The sequence below is a fragment of the Bos mutus genome, chromosome 5, assembly GCF_027580195.1.
Source record: "Bos mutus isolate GX-2022 chromosome 5, NWIPB_WYAK_1.1, whole genome shotgun sequence".
Lineage (NCBI taxonomy): Eukaryota > Metazoa > Chordata > Mammalia > Artiodactyla > Bovidae > Bos > Bos mutus.
Window position 1 is genome coordinate 6,362,845 of NC_091621.1, and position 15,933 is coordinate 6,378,777.

The window sequence follows — 15,933 nt, forward strand, 5'->3', positions numbered from 1 at the left end:
CACCACTTTCATTAAAATTCCACTCCCCACGCCCTACAGACCTCTCCCCTTCCCTGTTTAGGTTTTTCTCCAGGATACTTAACACTATCTGACATTCAATACAGTTGATCTATTTAGTTATTTTTGCTTGTTTCCTTCTATATAATTTTTGACAAGGATTACTGATGTTTCTTGTTGACTGCTGAACTCTCCTGCTGAGAACAGTACCTGGTACCTAGTATCTGTGGAGGAGATGTACATTCACCCACCCTACCTGACCACACACACCTTCAGAGGTGAGATGTTTGTTTTGGTCCAAGTTCTCTAGATAAAGTGGACCAGTAGAGGATGAGTAGGCAGATAGATACAGGTAATAGATTCATTATGAAGAATTGGCTGGTACAAATACGTGCGTGCTAAGTGCCAAGTTGCTTCAGCCATGTCCCTTTGTGACCCACTGAAAACCACACCCTGGATGTTGTTTCTTAGACCTTTTAAGGTGTTCTAAACCACAGTGCGGAGAAGGCAATGGCACCCCACTCCAGTACTCTTGCCTGGAAAATCCCATGGATGGAGGAGCCTGGTAGGCTGCAGTCCATGGGGTCGCAAAGAGTCGGACACGACTGAGCGACTTCACTTTCACTTTTCACTTTCATGCATTGGAGGAGGAAATGGCAACTCACTCTAGTGTTCTTGCCTGGAGAATCCCAGGGACAGGGGAGCCTGGTGGGCCGCCGTCTATGGGGTCGCACAGAGTCGGACATGACTGAACTGACTTAGCAGCAGCAGCAGCAGCAGCCTCCTCTGACCATGGGATTCTCCAGGCAACAATACTGGAGTAGGTTGCCATGCCCTTTTCCAGGGGATATTCCTGATCCAGGGATCGAATCTGGGTCTTCCACACTGCAGGTAGATTCTTTACCACTGAGCCACTGGGGAAGCCCCAAATATGGAGGCTGAGAAGTCTCACACGCTACCTACCATCTGCAAGGGGTCAACAAGACTAAAATATGAACCTCAGCACATCGACCAGGCCCGACAGTGCAGCATCAATGAAACTGAGCACCGAATTCTCAGCATCACCAACATGAGTCCTAAAGTCCATTCAGTTCTCAGGCAAACGATCCCGGGACTACCATTCAGTAAGAAGGCACAACACGGTGGATATTAATACCTTTTAATGTTTCACATTGCTTTTTTTTTTCTTCCAGAATATTTATAACAAAAATACATGGAATTTAATGAGTTTCAATACACCAGGCGATTACAGAGACAAGTCTATAAGGTGGGATTCTTCTTGTGGGGGCAGAATATTCCATTCCACGAAGAAGACAGAATCACAACATGATTAGGCTTGATCACCCTGTATTGCCTGTGCTCTAGTTTCAGAAATTGGCAGACTTGGAGGGGAAAATAAAAAACTTAAAAAAATAATAAATAAAACCGAACACAGTCAGCTGCCTCAATTCCCCTCTCTTTTTCCTTTTTCCCTTCTCTCCACACAACCAGATGGGGTGGGGTGAGGCAGGGCCGTGGGAGGTCAGGGGCCCTGCTGACCGAATGCTGGGCAGACACCGAGTTCCCTGAGGTGATCGAGAAACGGACTTTGAATCAACCGCTCAGTGTTGTGGCTGAGAAAGACACACAGAGGGAAGACCCCAAAAGAGGGCTGGGGGGCTGCAAGAACTGCTGGTGGGAGGCCTGCCGGCCACAGCATATTTAACATTCTACTTCTGCAGAGGGGACACGGCCTAGATATAACGCACGGTCAGTAGCTGTAGCCGGAAATCTCTAACTGCAGGGTTAATACCTCTTTGTGATAATCCGAGTTGGAATGCTGGCAGAGCATGAACACTTCTGCCCAAATTCCACCAAGTACGGTCAAAAGAAAAAGTCAAACCCACTTGGTTTTTAAATGAAAATCCTTCACATCCACCTGTGTTCAAAAATAATAAATTATGATATTAACAGCTTCCTTTTAAAAGCAAAGCAATTACCACAAAAGTTAAATTTTCAAGTGTAGAGAGGCTTTTTTCCTATGAATGTAGTTCTCGAAGGGATAGATACCTAGCACACATGAAAAATAAAGCTGTGGTATCTTGTGATTTCAGCTTAAAGCCAAAGCTACTCCCCAAAACAGTTTTAAACAAGCGCTAAATGTTTTCCATTGCAACAGATCTCAGCTCACTTAGACCAGCACACAACAGGCTAAATAAAGACATCTTTTGTTTTTCCCCATTTCAGGTGTACATCTGCCTCCATGATGAAGAATGTGGAAACCACACGGCACTACCGAGTCCTCTGCGGTGGAGACTCCTTCAGATAGGCTGGCCGGGTAGCCACTGCCTCTTCTAAACAGAACTAGAAACAATCACCAGTGGTGTGGCATGTGAGCAAACTGGCCAACCGTGCTTCCCTTGTTTTGGGAGGAGACGTGGGCCACAAGGCGGTCTCTCCCAGGACGAGCCTGGGAGCTTCCCCATGCTTTCCCGGTGATGAGTCGCTTGTATGTGCACATGGTAGCCATGACTTGCTTTTGGACCAAAATTGTTTGCTATCATCTCTAGTACCACTAACACCGAGAAGAAAAAGTGAAAAAAGAATCAACATTAGAAAGCTTGACGGTGAGCGTAAGAAAACCCACAAAGGAAAGGCCAAGAGAAAACTGCTTTGACGGTTCCATCACCACCCACCACGAGGGGCTTGGGGCTGGTGACTTCATGGACGCATCGCTCTGATGCTCTGCCAAGAGCCAGTTTTCAGTCCATCACAATAACCCCAATGCAATGCTGCCTGCCTTCCACGAATCACCTCCCACCCGTGAGATCCAAGGGGGCCTCGAGGAGTGTAAGCACGGGACACGCAGGTGCCAAACCCGAGAGCCTTTCGCAGCACTTCGCCTTGGACTTGGGCAAGAAACACATCAGTGGTTTGGAGTCTAGGCAGCAGCATCTACATTGGGGCTTAACCTCAGCAACCGGTCTGGAGGATGTTTCCCCCGGAGCGCTTGGTCACCGACAGAGTCGTGAACACCTGCAGGGGCGGAGACAACATGAGAGTTTCAGACACTGGGGTGGAAGTTAGCAGAGGAGTTGAGATAACACCATATGTACAAAGGATGACTTGGCCGAGTACTTAAAATGTACACAACAGAGGGGTAATACGACCAAGGTAAGCATTTCACCAAGGTAAAGCAGAGAAAATGTAGGCTCTACCTAATAAAGCACTTATTATTAGCATGTGATTTATGAAGTGATTAAAACAATCTCTCTGGTTGCTTATTAATTCTCTGAAAGAAACACGCCATGAAATATTCTGGATACACAGAAAGGAATAAAGTGTACTATTTCAAATACCCTTGTGCCCACCCAGCTCAGACAGCTTCATAATGTGGTTAGAACCCCGTGTGTGTCCCCCTTCCTGAGCTGATCCTCAGCTCTCTCCCTTTAGACACTCTTATCATGATCTCCTTCAGTCGACTACTCCCTTTCAGGCAGACTGAGTTGGCTGGAGAGATCCGTTGAGGCTGGGCCTCTCCAGCCACCGTCTCTCCTGAGCTCCATGACAGTAAGACCGGACCCACACCTCTTCAGACTTAACTCTGTCCAGCACTGACCCTCTGTCTTCCCTTAACCCAGCTCCTCCCGGTGATCGGCATCACCACTACTTGGCTGCTCAGGCCATGCGCTTGAAATTGATTCTTAATTCCTCTATTTCCACTACTGTTGATATGTCATAAATTAGTAAGTCTTAGGTATCTTGCTTCTTTTCTGTCAAATCTGATCCTTCTTCGTGTTAACCCTACTGTGATATTTCTGTTTCCAAAACAAATGGTGCCTTCACCTCCCTGTGATGACCCTGTATGGACATATGTTATACATTCCTGCCCTACTGGACAGGGATGTCGGGGACAGGGGCTTGCTCTGGCCAAGGTGGGGAAGTGGAAAGCATCACTTGGGAACACAAGCCCTGAGCACCAAGGTGCTTTTCCTGCACCTCCTGTCTCTCTGCCATTAAGCCACAGTGGCCCCAGAAGAAGCTGCCCCGTCAGCTGGGTCCTGGAGTGACGAGAGCATGGGAGCTGGGCTGCAGCTGATCCGTGATGATCTCAAAGCCCCACAAGGCATACAGGCAAAAACAAAACCACACCCAAACTGACTATCCATGCTGCTCAGGCATGAAAACATAAAGTAATTTTGTGTTTAGCAATGTGGGAGACCTGGGTTCGATCCCTGGGTTGGGAAGATCCCCTGGAGAAGGGAAAGGCTACCCACTCCAGTATTCTGGCCTGGAGAATTCCATGGACCGTATAGTCCACAGAGTCACAAAGAGTTGGACACGACTGAGCGACTTTCACTTCACTTCAGCGAGCCAGCGAGTGTCTCACTGAGACAAGAAGCCATGGCTGATTTGGGAAGAGTCCCCAGTGGAAGCAAGACTTATTGCCAGCACCCTCTTTGGTCAGCTGCATCTTTGATTCTCAAGAAATATCTAGTTTCCTGATTTTTAATACAAAGAGGAAAGCACAAGAAATTGCGGCTGTTTTGACTTCTACAGGTCAAAGCAATAGGAATTGGCATCAAAAACACTCGTGAATAAGAGGGGAAAACACTTCTGTGTAAAGGAGGAACAATACTGAGAAAAATCCTTGTCTATTTAGCCTTAAAGCAGTGACAAAGCCTTTTCTTCCCCCTCTATGCCAATTTACCAGCAGCACTGCAAAAAAAGTCAGACCCAAGTAATAATGGCTAGTAAAACATTTAAAGTATGAACCCAGAAGAAAATGTGAGAACAATTCACATTCCCCAAAATAATAATTATAAGAAGTTCATCCTTATTAACAAAGATATGTGAAAAGGCTTGAAATAGTCCTTTCTTTTAAACTTATTACAGAAAAAGTTACACTGAATTTTGCAACATTTTCACGAGCACTCAAATTCAAAGCTGATGACACTATAAACTAGTACAACTCTTCTTTGAAGAGCAATATAACTCGTTGTTTAAAAAAAATGTGTGACTATGGGTGAGAACAGCAAGATAATATGCATTAATGAAAATAGCTGTGTTCGGAAGCTGGTATTACAGGCAATTTAAAATACCATCAAACATGCTCTCTTTCCAATTTTTTAAAGGAAGAAAAATAATGAGCAAGGGAATACATTAAAGCCAATTTCATGCTTGTGAATTTGCAAGCTTATGTTTTATTTCTCAGGAATTAATTTAGAAATAGAACTTGTAGGATGTGTGGATAAAAAACTAAACCCATCAAAAATGGAAAGAAATGAAGGGGGAAAGAAAGAGCTCTCATCTACTTCTCTTTTACTGGAAACACGTTAAAGACACGGGGAAGCCAAACCGCCATTGCTGGTTAGTCTATACGGAAAAAAAACAAACAGGGTCAATTCCTACACGGATCTTATACGCACAGACCTGATTTAGAATTGTCCTAAAAATATACTTGAAAAAAATGGCAGAGGCAGCTTCTTGATCCCAGGACAAAGAACACGCTCACAAAAGGGTAAATCAACACTACGGGAGGCACGTACGTCTCTTACCCAGCCAAGCCCTCCGAGCCTCACAAGATCCCCCCACCCCACTCACTGCAGACTGTGATTATGTTGACTATTAATGAAACAAAACTTTTGATGTTTGGCACTAAAGTTCATTTAAGATATTTCACAGGTCTTGTCTCTGATGCTCCTTCTTCTTAAGCCATTATTTTTTCTCTACAGATAAACTTAATTAGTTGAAATTGCTACTCAAAATCACATGTGATCAGTTTCCTCTTCAATTATTACTGCTCAGAGGTCCAGGATAAATAACCAACACACCAGCCTCAAACTGAATAATGCTCATGCGTCACTGACTCCTCAGGCCTTGAGAGTCCCTCTCTCACGGACAACAAGGGGCTTTCAGTCAAAACACCAGTAGTCTCTCCTCCTCCCACAGCGACTCCGGAAGGAAACCCTGTGCAAACTATTTTCCTCCAAAAAAGCAAAGCCTCCACCGAGGAATGCATCAACTCCTGTAGGCAACTACTTCGGAGCCAAAGGTTGTGCAATCACCCAGATTCTTTTATAGAAATGGTACAAACCACCCACAGCTGGTGTGGCACTGCGACAGCAGTCCTGAGGGCCTTCAGGTCCTGGAATAAACCACGATCTCTGCCACACAGGGTTCTCGTACTTGGTGCTCCCTTGGACTGGCTGACACAAATGCATTCTTCTCCTCTTGTGTGAGAACTGCCCCCCAACCCTCCTGCCCCAAACGCCACTGTGCACTTGTCCTGAGCCTGGGACCCACCACCCAGATGTGTGCCCGGCCCTTCCCTCACCCGCCTCGCTGCTCTGACTCAAACCCCTGCTGCTCCCCAGCACCCAGCACGGAGCTAGGCACACAGCTGCACAACAAACGCACTCAGAGGGAGACAACGGCAGCCAGTTTTTTAATCTCATTAATCAGTTGCCACCGTGGAAACAAGACAAAGAGAAAAGCCCTATGAACAGAGTGAATGTTCACCTCTGAGCTTCAAAGCTATAAAAGAAACAACAAATGGAGATGCACAGCGGCAAATGCTTCAGGAGGGTTTCCAGCATGCCAGGTGCACCGCGGGGACAGGCCTCTGGCTGACCTCTCTGCGGGCCTGGACTTCACAGGGACGCCTGTCTTCTCCACTGCACCTCTCTGCCCAGCTGGCAGAAAGCCCGCAGACAGTGCCGTGTGCTGCCACTGGGTCATGTCACAACACGACATGACACGACCAAGGGAGGCAGCAGGAGCCACGCTCATGTCAGCCTTTTAACCAGTCTGTTGAGAATCAAATTCAGATTAAAAAACTAGACACTCGCATAACCAAGTTGGGAAGGGATGTCTTTATCCCGGTTGAAGATGACTGTTGTTTTAAAGTATCCTAGACTTTTAACCATACCCACCGTCGTGGGTTGAATAAAGTCCTCCAGAAAGAGAAGCTCAAGTCCTAGGCCCAGTGCCCGTGAACATTGTGACTCTGGTTGGAAACAGGGTCTTTGCAGATGTAACCGAGTGAAAACAAAACCATGCTGGATCAGTGGGGCCCTAATCTATGACCTTACAGTAGGAGGGAAATGTGGACCCAGACACGCAGCAGGTGAGGCCACATGAAGCCAGAGGCAGAGGCTGTAAAGGCAAGGAAGGCCTCGTCTCCAGAGGCCCTGGATGGAGCATGGCCCTGCTTTCTGACTCTGGCCTCCAGCATTCTTAGAGCAGACATTCCTGTTGTTTCTCAACGCCTAAGTTGCAGTAGTGTGTTATGTCAGCCCCAAGAAACTAACATACTATTTTTGAAAAAGAATGACACTAACTGGCTCCTCTCCTTCCCTAGACAGTCTTAGTCATGACACTGAATAAAAGATACACTGCACAATCTTCAAGAGCTTTTAAAAATCTATTCTCTTTTCAATTTTTATGTATCATTTTTGAAATTCAGTTTTACTTCACAAAAACAAGTTTTCAAAAACAAAACAACAACAAATAAAACCCACAACCAAACAACATATACAAAGGTTTCTGTGAATAATGACCTGGTCACTAAACAGGGGCACAGTACAGAGGAAGACACTCAGGGAAAAGACAGAGCCAAAGGAAACGAGAACACCCTTCCAGGCTGCGCTGCTCAGCTCTGTTCCTGAGCCTCTCGACACGTAACTCCCCCGGCCTCCGGGCTCTCCAGTGTAGACGCATGCCTGGTCTACAAGCCCTACCTAGTGGTAGCACGGTAAGTAAGTGGCTCGCGGATGAGCACTGACAGGTGTGGAGAAACACGACACCCAGAGGCCCCACTGGGAAATCAGTTCTCCTGTCATTGGCTTGCTCTTTCTTTCACAAGCTTCACTTTCTCATCCTTTGACACCGAAAGCTAACGAGGGAGACAACATCATTAGCCTCCAGGTAGCTCAGGGATAACAAGGATTGATGCTCTTTTTGAATGTCATCATCAGCTGATTGCCATGAAAATAATTTATGACACATGATAAATGATTTAAAGCATATCCGCCACGACGGTACTATCTAGTGGGCTTTCCAGGTGGTGCAGTGGTAAAGAATCCACCTGCCAATGTAGGAGACACAAGAGGCTCGGGTTCGATCCCTGGATCGGGAAGATCCCCTAGAGTAGGAAATGGTAACCCACTCCAGTATTCTTGCCTGGAGGATCCCATTGTCAGAGAAGCCTGGTGGGCTACAGCCCATGGGGGTCACAAAGAGTCAGACATGACCGACACACATGGACAGGCACCATCTAGCCTTAATTGAAAGTGTGGAGAAAAAATAATAATAAAAAAGAAAGTGTGGAGACGCACCTCTGCGCAAACGGGGTGGATTCCGATGGTGCTGTCCAGCTGGTCTTTGGTCAGCCCACATTTGAGCGCCGCTGCAAAGCCCTGGGTCACTTCTCCAGCATTTGGACCCAGTACGTGGAAGCCCACAACACGTTCCTAAGATACAAAAAAGTGATACAATTATGTAGAATTTTCCCTCCTTAACAGCCTGGAATATTTTTTCCAGTCTAATCTAAAAAAAAAAAAAAAACCATTCAGAAATACTGATGCTTGCTGCTGAAAGCTGTGTAGGTTGAAGGTACTGCAACACGGGCTAATACAGAACTGTGGTCACATTAAGCAAGAAGGAAGAGAAAGAACCAGCCACTGGTGATGAGGAAAAACACTTTGGAAAAGCAAAAATGTGTGCAACCCCGTAAGCACCAAAATGTTCTGGAAAGTGTTCTCAAAGGGCTGTTCAGTGGTGCCCTCATCTCTATCCGGTTGTCTCAAAGCTCCAGGTAAACTACCTGTGGGAGCTGAAACATTTAATAGCAGCCATTCAAATTAAAAAACCATTTAAACTGAAGTTTTGGGAGTAGACAGAAGAATCTGAGAGCCTTCCAATGTGAAAACATTTTTGAAAGCAAGAGAAAAATATTTGGCAATTCTGAAATACCTGTGTGGGAATAATTTTGGATAAATGCTAAATCCTAACTCAGGCTACCCCTGCCAAGAGCAGGGAAACCTGTTGCATTCTACTGTGCAGACTTTCCGAGCTCTGGGCTGGCCCACCCAATCCAACCCTCTTATAACAGACGAGGCGGCTCAGGCAGTGAGGCGCAGAGCCTTATCTGATGTTCAATGGCTCCCTGAAAACAGTCAGGAAGGGCCTTCTGTATGTGACCCACTTCATGTTAGACTCTTCCTTTATTCATTTTGGCAATCAGGGATTGTGCAATTGGTAAACAAAGCACAAGACTTAAATGCAATAATACGGATAGATCTCAAAAAGTGAGATTAAAAAGGAAAAGGTACAGGCTTCTATTTAGCTGAGGATACCACCTTTAAACCACGATGTATGATGTTTACAGGACATAATAGGCAGCAAATATACAAAAGTATGAACAGTGAGACAGCCCAACGTGAGGAGAGTGCGGTCTCTGGGGCAGGGAAGGAATGGGGGTGGAGGACCAAGAAGGAATGTGAAAGACTACTGGGCTAGAAGTTAACAGCATGGATTCTAGTTGCCTTGGACTGAATTCCAGCTCCTAGCACAATTAACTTCCACACTTCAGCTTCCTTGTCTATAAAATGGGGATAACAATAGCACAGTGCTTCACAGGATTATACAAGGCTTAAATAAGTTAGTACATGTAGACCATTAAGTAATGGCAGACACATTTTACATGTTCAATAAGTAAATATAGCCTATTATAAACTGTGAGCTTCCCCGGTGGCTCATGGGTAAAGAATCTGCCTGCCAAGGCAGGAGATCAGCGTTTGATCCCTGAGTGGGGAAGCTCCCCTGGAGGAGGAAATGGCAACCCATTCCAATATTCTTGCCTGAAAAATTCCATGGACAGAGGAGCCTGGTGGGCTATAGTCCATGGGGTCACAAAGAGTAGGACATGACTGGGCACCTATGTGTTATAAACTGCCTCTATGACACAAATGTATGTCTCTCATAAGAGAAGCTCTGGGCAAATACACCAACATGTTAATAGTCAGAGTCTGCAGTAGGTACTTGCCCTATTCCTTTCTGCAAATTTCAAATACACTGTGTATAAAAAGTATAGCATACAAAAAGAATAAAAGCCTAGCAAGCAAGTACTATTTAAAACCAAGCACATTCAGTCACTGTGAAGTAACCAAACTCAAAATGAATACCGCCTGCCCCAGGGATGGTCAAAAACCAGAAGCAAGCTTTTATATAGGATGGCTTATGACAAAAGAGCAATGACAAGTATTCATCTCTTGTAATACTGTCTTTTTTATGAAAATAATTGACAGCAGTACCATCCAACAATACCATCCTCAGTTATTTTAATTAAAATGAGTTTTCACTGGTAGTTTAAGTTATTTTTCATATTATATAAAAAAATGCCATTTGAACAAATGACACAGCAGTAAAAGAAAAAAAAAAAAGAACTGGGTACAGTTAAAATAGATTTGCTTGATATAAAGGAAACTTTTGAGGTTTCACTGACTGCTGTATGCAAATAAAGTATCTCCTACTAGACACCAGACTGCCAGCAGGAACACGTGACATTCTCTTTTGTCTGTAGCAGCACGGTATCTAATGCATTCTCATACAAATAACTTTATTAAAATTACATCTAAACAGACAAAGTCTACATAAAACTGTTCTCTATGTCAATTCTGTATAGCTTGCTAGAGGTAATCCTAGTATGTCTGTTTATTAAATGCATCTATTGATGACCTTTTTTGTAGTGAATCCAGGTTTTCCTAGAACCCTGCGCTCTGCAAAAAAGCAATCTGCAACTGTGCTACTGTGTAAAGCAGTAGTTACTGAACCAATACATCATTTCCTGTCCGACTCTGTGCGACCCCATAGACAGCAGCCCACCAGGCTCCCCCGTCCCTGGGATTCTCTAGGCAAGAACACTGGAGTGGGTTGCCATTTCCTTCTCCAATGCATGAAAGTGAAAAGTGAAAGTGAAGTCGTTCAGTCATGTCCGACCCTCAGCGACCCCATGGACTGCAGCTTTCCAGGCTCCTCCGTCCATGGGATTTTCCAGGCAAGAGTACTGACTGGAGTGGGGTGCCATTGCCTTCTCCAAATACACCACTTAATTATACTCAAATCCCAAAATGAAAAAAATGAATTCATTAGACTATTAACATATGGATTCTTTTAGTTGTTTATATTTTTATTGGGGATACTTTTTGAAAACTAAGATCTCAACTAAGTTAAAAATATACCAATTCTCGTTAAGATTCAACCCACAAAGGTAAGAGAGACCAAGAGGTACAGACTTCCAGTTACAAAATAAATAAGTCACCATACAGTCATGTACAGTGTGGGGAATACAGTCAGACTAGAGTTATCGTGGTGATCATTTGAAATGTATAAAATATCAAATAATCAAACCTTTATGTTCTATACCAGGAACTAACACAGTGCTGTGAGAGTCATTAATACTTTGAAAAAGAGATCAGATTCCTGGTTACCGGAGGTAGGGGATGCGGGAAGGGAGAAATGGATCAAGCTAGTCGAAAGGTACAAAATTCCAATTATAAGACTAAATAAGCACTCCGGGTATAATGTGTGTGCATGTGTGCTCAGTCGTGTCCAACTCTTGCCACTCCGTGGACTGTACAGCCCACCAGGCTCCTCCATCCATGGGATTTCCCAGGCAAGAATACTGGAGTGGGTTACCATTTCTTTCTCCAGGGGATCTTCCTGACCCAGGGATCAAACTCACATCTGCAATGGCAGACAGATTCTTTACCACTGAGCCACCTGGGAAGCCCCAGCGGTGTAATATATAGCAGGATAAATGTAACTAACACTGCTGCTAGTTTGATACGAAAGTTGTTAAGAGAGTAAATCCTGAGTTCTCATCACACACATGGAACACGTACAAAGCATGTGCACAGACACACACTTGTCCCGGGTGACAATACAGAAAACGGGGGCAGTAGTCAGAAAGTCTGAAAACCAATGACTTCATCACTTTGTAGGTATGGAAACAAAGCCTGTGAGGTCAGGGGGTTTATCCTTAGGTCTTTGTTACTAGTTGTTACACAAAGCAGCAAGCAATGAAATCTTAAAATCAGAACCCAATTAAGAGTTCCCCCTTTCCAGCTTTCTCACTACTGCTGGCTGCTTAGCATATGAACTTGGGTTACTCCTTTCTTGTTCTGTCATTATTTTTAGATAGTCAATGGCTTCATTGGTTCTGACTGCCTGCCCACAACACATTCAAGCAGAGGGGAGTCAGGCCGTGTCATCATGGGCCTCACCCTAGTAACGTCCACACAGCTGGGGAGACTCACAGGTGAAATACGAAAAGAATGCAATATGTGTATCATGTGGTCAAAACAGAGCTGCATAGTAAAAATAAAATGAAATCAGTAGAAAGGAGTAAATATGAATAGCACTTACATTGTCTTTGATATTGCAGACTACTTTTGCGTAACATTTGTTGTTATCCCTTGATGGAATCGTCCATTCCAATGGCCAAAAGTAACTATGGTAAACCTAGGAAGACAGAAGCACAATTTAGACCCATCGTATCAAGACGTAACCTCAGATATGCAGATGACACCACCCTTATGGCAGAAAGGGAAGAGGAACTAAAAAGCCTCTTGATGAAAGTGAAAGTGGAGAGTGAAAAAGTTGGCTTAAAGCTCAACATTCAGAAAACGAAGATCATGGCATCCGGTCCCATCACTTCATGGGAAATAGATGGGGAAACAGTGGAAACAGTGTCAGACTTTATTTTTCTGGGCTCCAAAATCACTACAGATGGTGACTGCAGCCATGAAATTAAAAGACGCTTATTCCTTGGAAGGAAAGTTATGACCAACCTAGATAGCATATTCAAAAGCAGAGACATTACTTTGCCAACAAAGGTTCATCTAGTCAAGGCTATGGTTTTTCCTGTGGTCATGTATGGATGTGAGAGTTGGACTGTGAAGAAGGCTGAGTGCTGAAGAATTGATGCTTTTGAACTGTGGTGTTGGAGAAGACTCTTGAGAGTCCCTTGGACTGCAAGGAGATCCAACCAGTCCATTCTGAAGGAGATCGGCCCTAGGATTTCTTTGGAAAGAATGATGCTAAAGCTGAAACTCCAGTACTTTGGCCACCTCATGCAAAGCGTTGACTCATTGGAAAAGACTGATGCTGAGAAGGATTGGGGGCAAGAGGAGAAGGGGATGACAGAGGATGAGATGGCTGGATGGCATCACTGACTCGATGGACATGAGTCTGAGTGAACTCCAGGAGTTAGTGATGGACAGGGAGGCCTGGCGTGCTGCGATTCATGGGGTTGCAAAGAGTCAGACACGACTGAGCGACTGATCTGATCTGATCTGATCTGATCAAGAAGTATGTCTGTCAAACACTAGTTGTGGTGTGAAGACAGTGGATGCTCTTTAATAATTAGACTTTTATTAAACAAAAAAATTCATGGAACATATAAGAACCTGGTCAGAAGGTAAATAACTTTAAACTCATAGTTGACAACTCTTTTGCCAGAATCTCATCCCTTAATTATACTTCAGCCTTCAATGAATCAACCTTACGTAACAACAACAAAGTTCAAGCAAATGAGAGACAGAATCCATGTAATTACTTTCCGTCTTGCATTAAAAAAAAAGAAACCAATGCTATCTTGTTACCTCAAAAGAATGACAACTTTGGGCAAGAAACAAGTATGGTGCCAGGAACAATTATAGCAATTATCTAGTTCTCTTACTTAATATTTCCAAAGACATCTCCTTCTCTGAAATTATCCACCAAAAGTATCGAAGGAGGGAAGGAAGGAGGGAGAGATGACAGATGAAAGGACACAGACATCCTTACTGACATTTCATAAATTTAAGTCTTGGATGACTAACGGGATTTTTTCTCCTTCAACTGCTAGCCTCGTTTCAAAATATACAATGTTGGTAGGATATTTTAAAAACACACTGATTATCTAAACATTATATAACATTCTTTTACCTTGTAATATGATATAAATTTTTTGATAAATGTGGGTTACAAAACTGAATGTATAGTATCATAGTATCACGACAATTACACAGGGCAAAAAATGATTTTAAAAACTACTAACAACAGCTGTGTTATCAACATAAGTCTATGAGGGATTGTTTCCTATTTCCTTTGTATTTTTCAAGATTTCTTCAACTCAAACGCCTTGCCTTTATAATGAAAAATGCAAATTCTAATCAAACAAATACAAAAAAATTATCTGAAAAAATAGACTATTAAGAATCTTAAAATTTAAATTATATTTTGATAGCAATATATACTCAGAAAATAATCAGCGATAGAGACAATGAGTAACAAAGATGTTCATCATTCTATTCATAATAGTGAGAAATTAATCTAATAAAATGGCTTAAAAAATTACTATAAGTAGCACCCTTGAAAGGAAATATTGCCAAAGCAATTTTTTAAAATGGTGCTTTTAGAGGGAAATGCTTGTGATCTAACACTAATTGTCAAGTACAACAGAAAATTGCATGTAACTTAATCACACTTTAAAAATTAAGCTATGTATACCAACACAAAATTATACATATATAAAATTTCCTTTTTTAATATTTTGAAAATTTCCTATGAGGGTATACTATTCTTATAACCAGAAAAAAATGCTAATAATGTGTTCCTGATAGATCAATATTACATGCTATTACTAAAATATAGAATAAAAGAAGTTGTTGAGAAATTTAAAATAGACTTTCATATTACAAAATGTACTCTGATTCACAAATCTGGTCTTTAAGGTTTTACTGCAAACTTTTTTTCCCAAATGATTTAAACAGCAGACCCTTTGTGTGGCATTATTTGTGTATATAAAAGTAGTTTACTTCATGTGCAGTTTCCTTGACATTGGTGGTGGTTTAGTAGCTAAGTCGTGCCTGACTCTAGTGACCCCATAAACTAGCCCACCAGGCTCCTCATCCATGGGATTTCCCAGGCAAGAATACTGGAGTGGGTTGCCATTTCCTTCTCCAGGGATCTTCCTGGCCTAGGAATTGAACCTGGGTCTTCTGTACTGCAGGCAGATTCTTTACCAACTGAGCTACGAGGGAATCCCTTCCTTGACTATATATAGGATAAAAAGTGACTGGCAACATTAGCTATAAATTAAAGGGTAATGGTAGAAAAAAAAAGCTAATAGAACAGTAGAAATGTAGGTACTTTTTAGTTTTTCCCTGTATTTTTTAACCATATCAATAATAAAAAGAAACCAGTAAAAGTGGTTTTGAAAAACAGAACCAAGAATTACTGGATCAACTGATGAACGGAAGGTAGGTCAGATAACAATATTATATCAACAGTAAACTGTCTAAAAAGTAGTAACCACCATGTGTTTAGATAGGAAAATGTCCTTGTTCATAGTATTAAAGCATTTAGGGGTAAAGGGGCATTCAACTTACTCTTAAATGGTTCAGGAAAAAGAAATACACACAGATGCACGGAGATAAAGAGACTATGAAGAGGATAAAACAAATGGGCAAAATGTTACTAATACATGAATCTGGAAAATGGGTATACAAAAGTTCTTTGTACTATTTTTCAGCTTCTCTTTATGGTAGAAATTATTTTAAATTTTGGAAAAAAGAGTACTAAGTAGTGAAGAGTAAAACTTACCTCAACATTTTCTTCCCCAAATTTCTCCACAGCTTTCTCCTCAGAAAGACCACAAGACCCATATTCCAAAGGAGTGAAAACAGTCGTTGGAACGTTTTCATAGTCACACTGTTTCAAAACAGAGGAAGGGAGTTATGATGGGAGAGATTATAACTCAAAAGAACATATACTTCAAAAAACTTCAAAATGAGGAGAGAAAAGTAGACTAATAAAAGCCTACTGTACTGAGAACCATTAACCGATGTGATAATATTTCAGCAGAGGTTTACATTCTGTCAAGACTAGTCATGAATAAGAGGCTCATGC

General features: G+C 42.7%; 1 protein-coding gene across 1 annotated transcript in view; it reads right to left on the minus strand.

Annotated features, from left to right (window-relative positions):
- Positions 1-1,142: 1,142 nt before the first annotated feature.
- Positions 1,143-15,933, minus strand: part of TXNRD1 (thioredoxin reductase 1) — a 40,775-nt gene continuing 25,984 nt past the window's right edge. The window contains 4 exon segments of the mRNA XM_005899071.3: positions 1,143-3,012; positions 8,316-8,450; positions 12,406-12,501; positions 15,628-15,735. Of these exon segments, the coding sequence (XP_005899133.2) occupies positions 2,950-3,012; positions 8,316-8,450; positions 12,406-12,501; positions 15,628-15,735 (402 nt within the window). The 3' untranslated portion in view covers positions 1,143-2,949.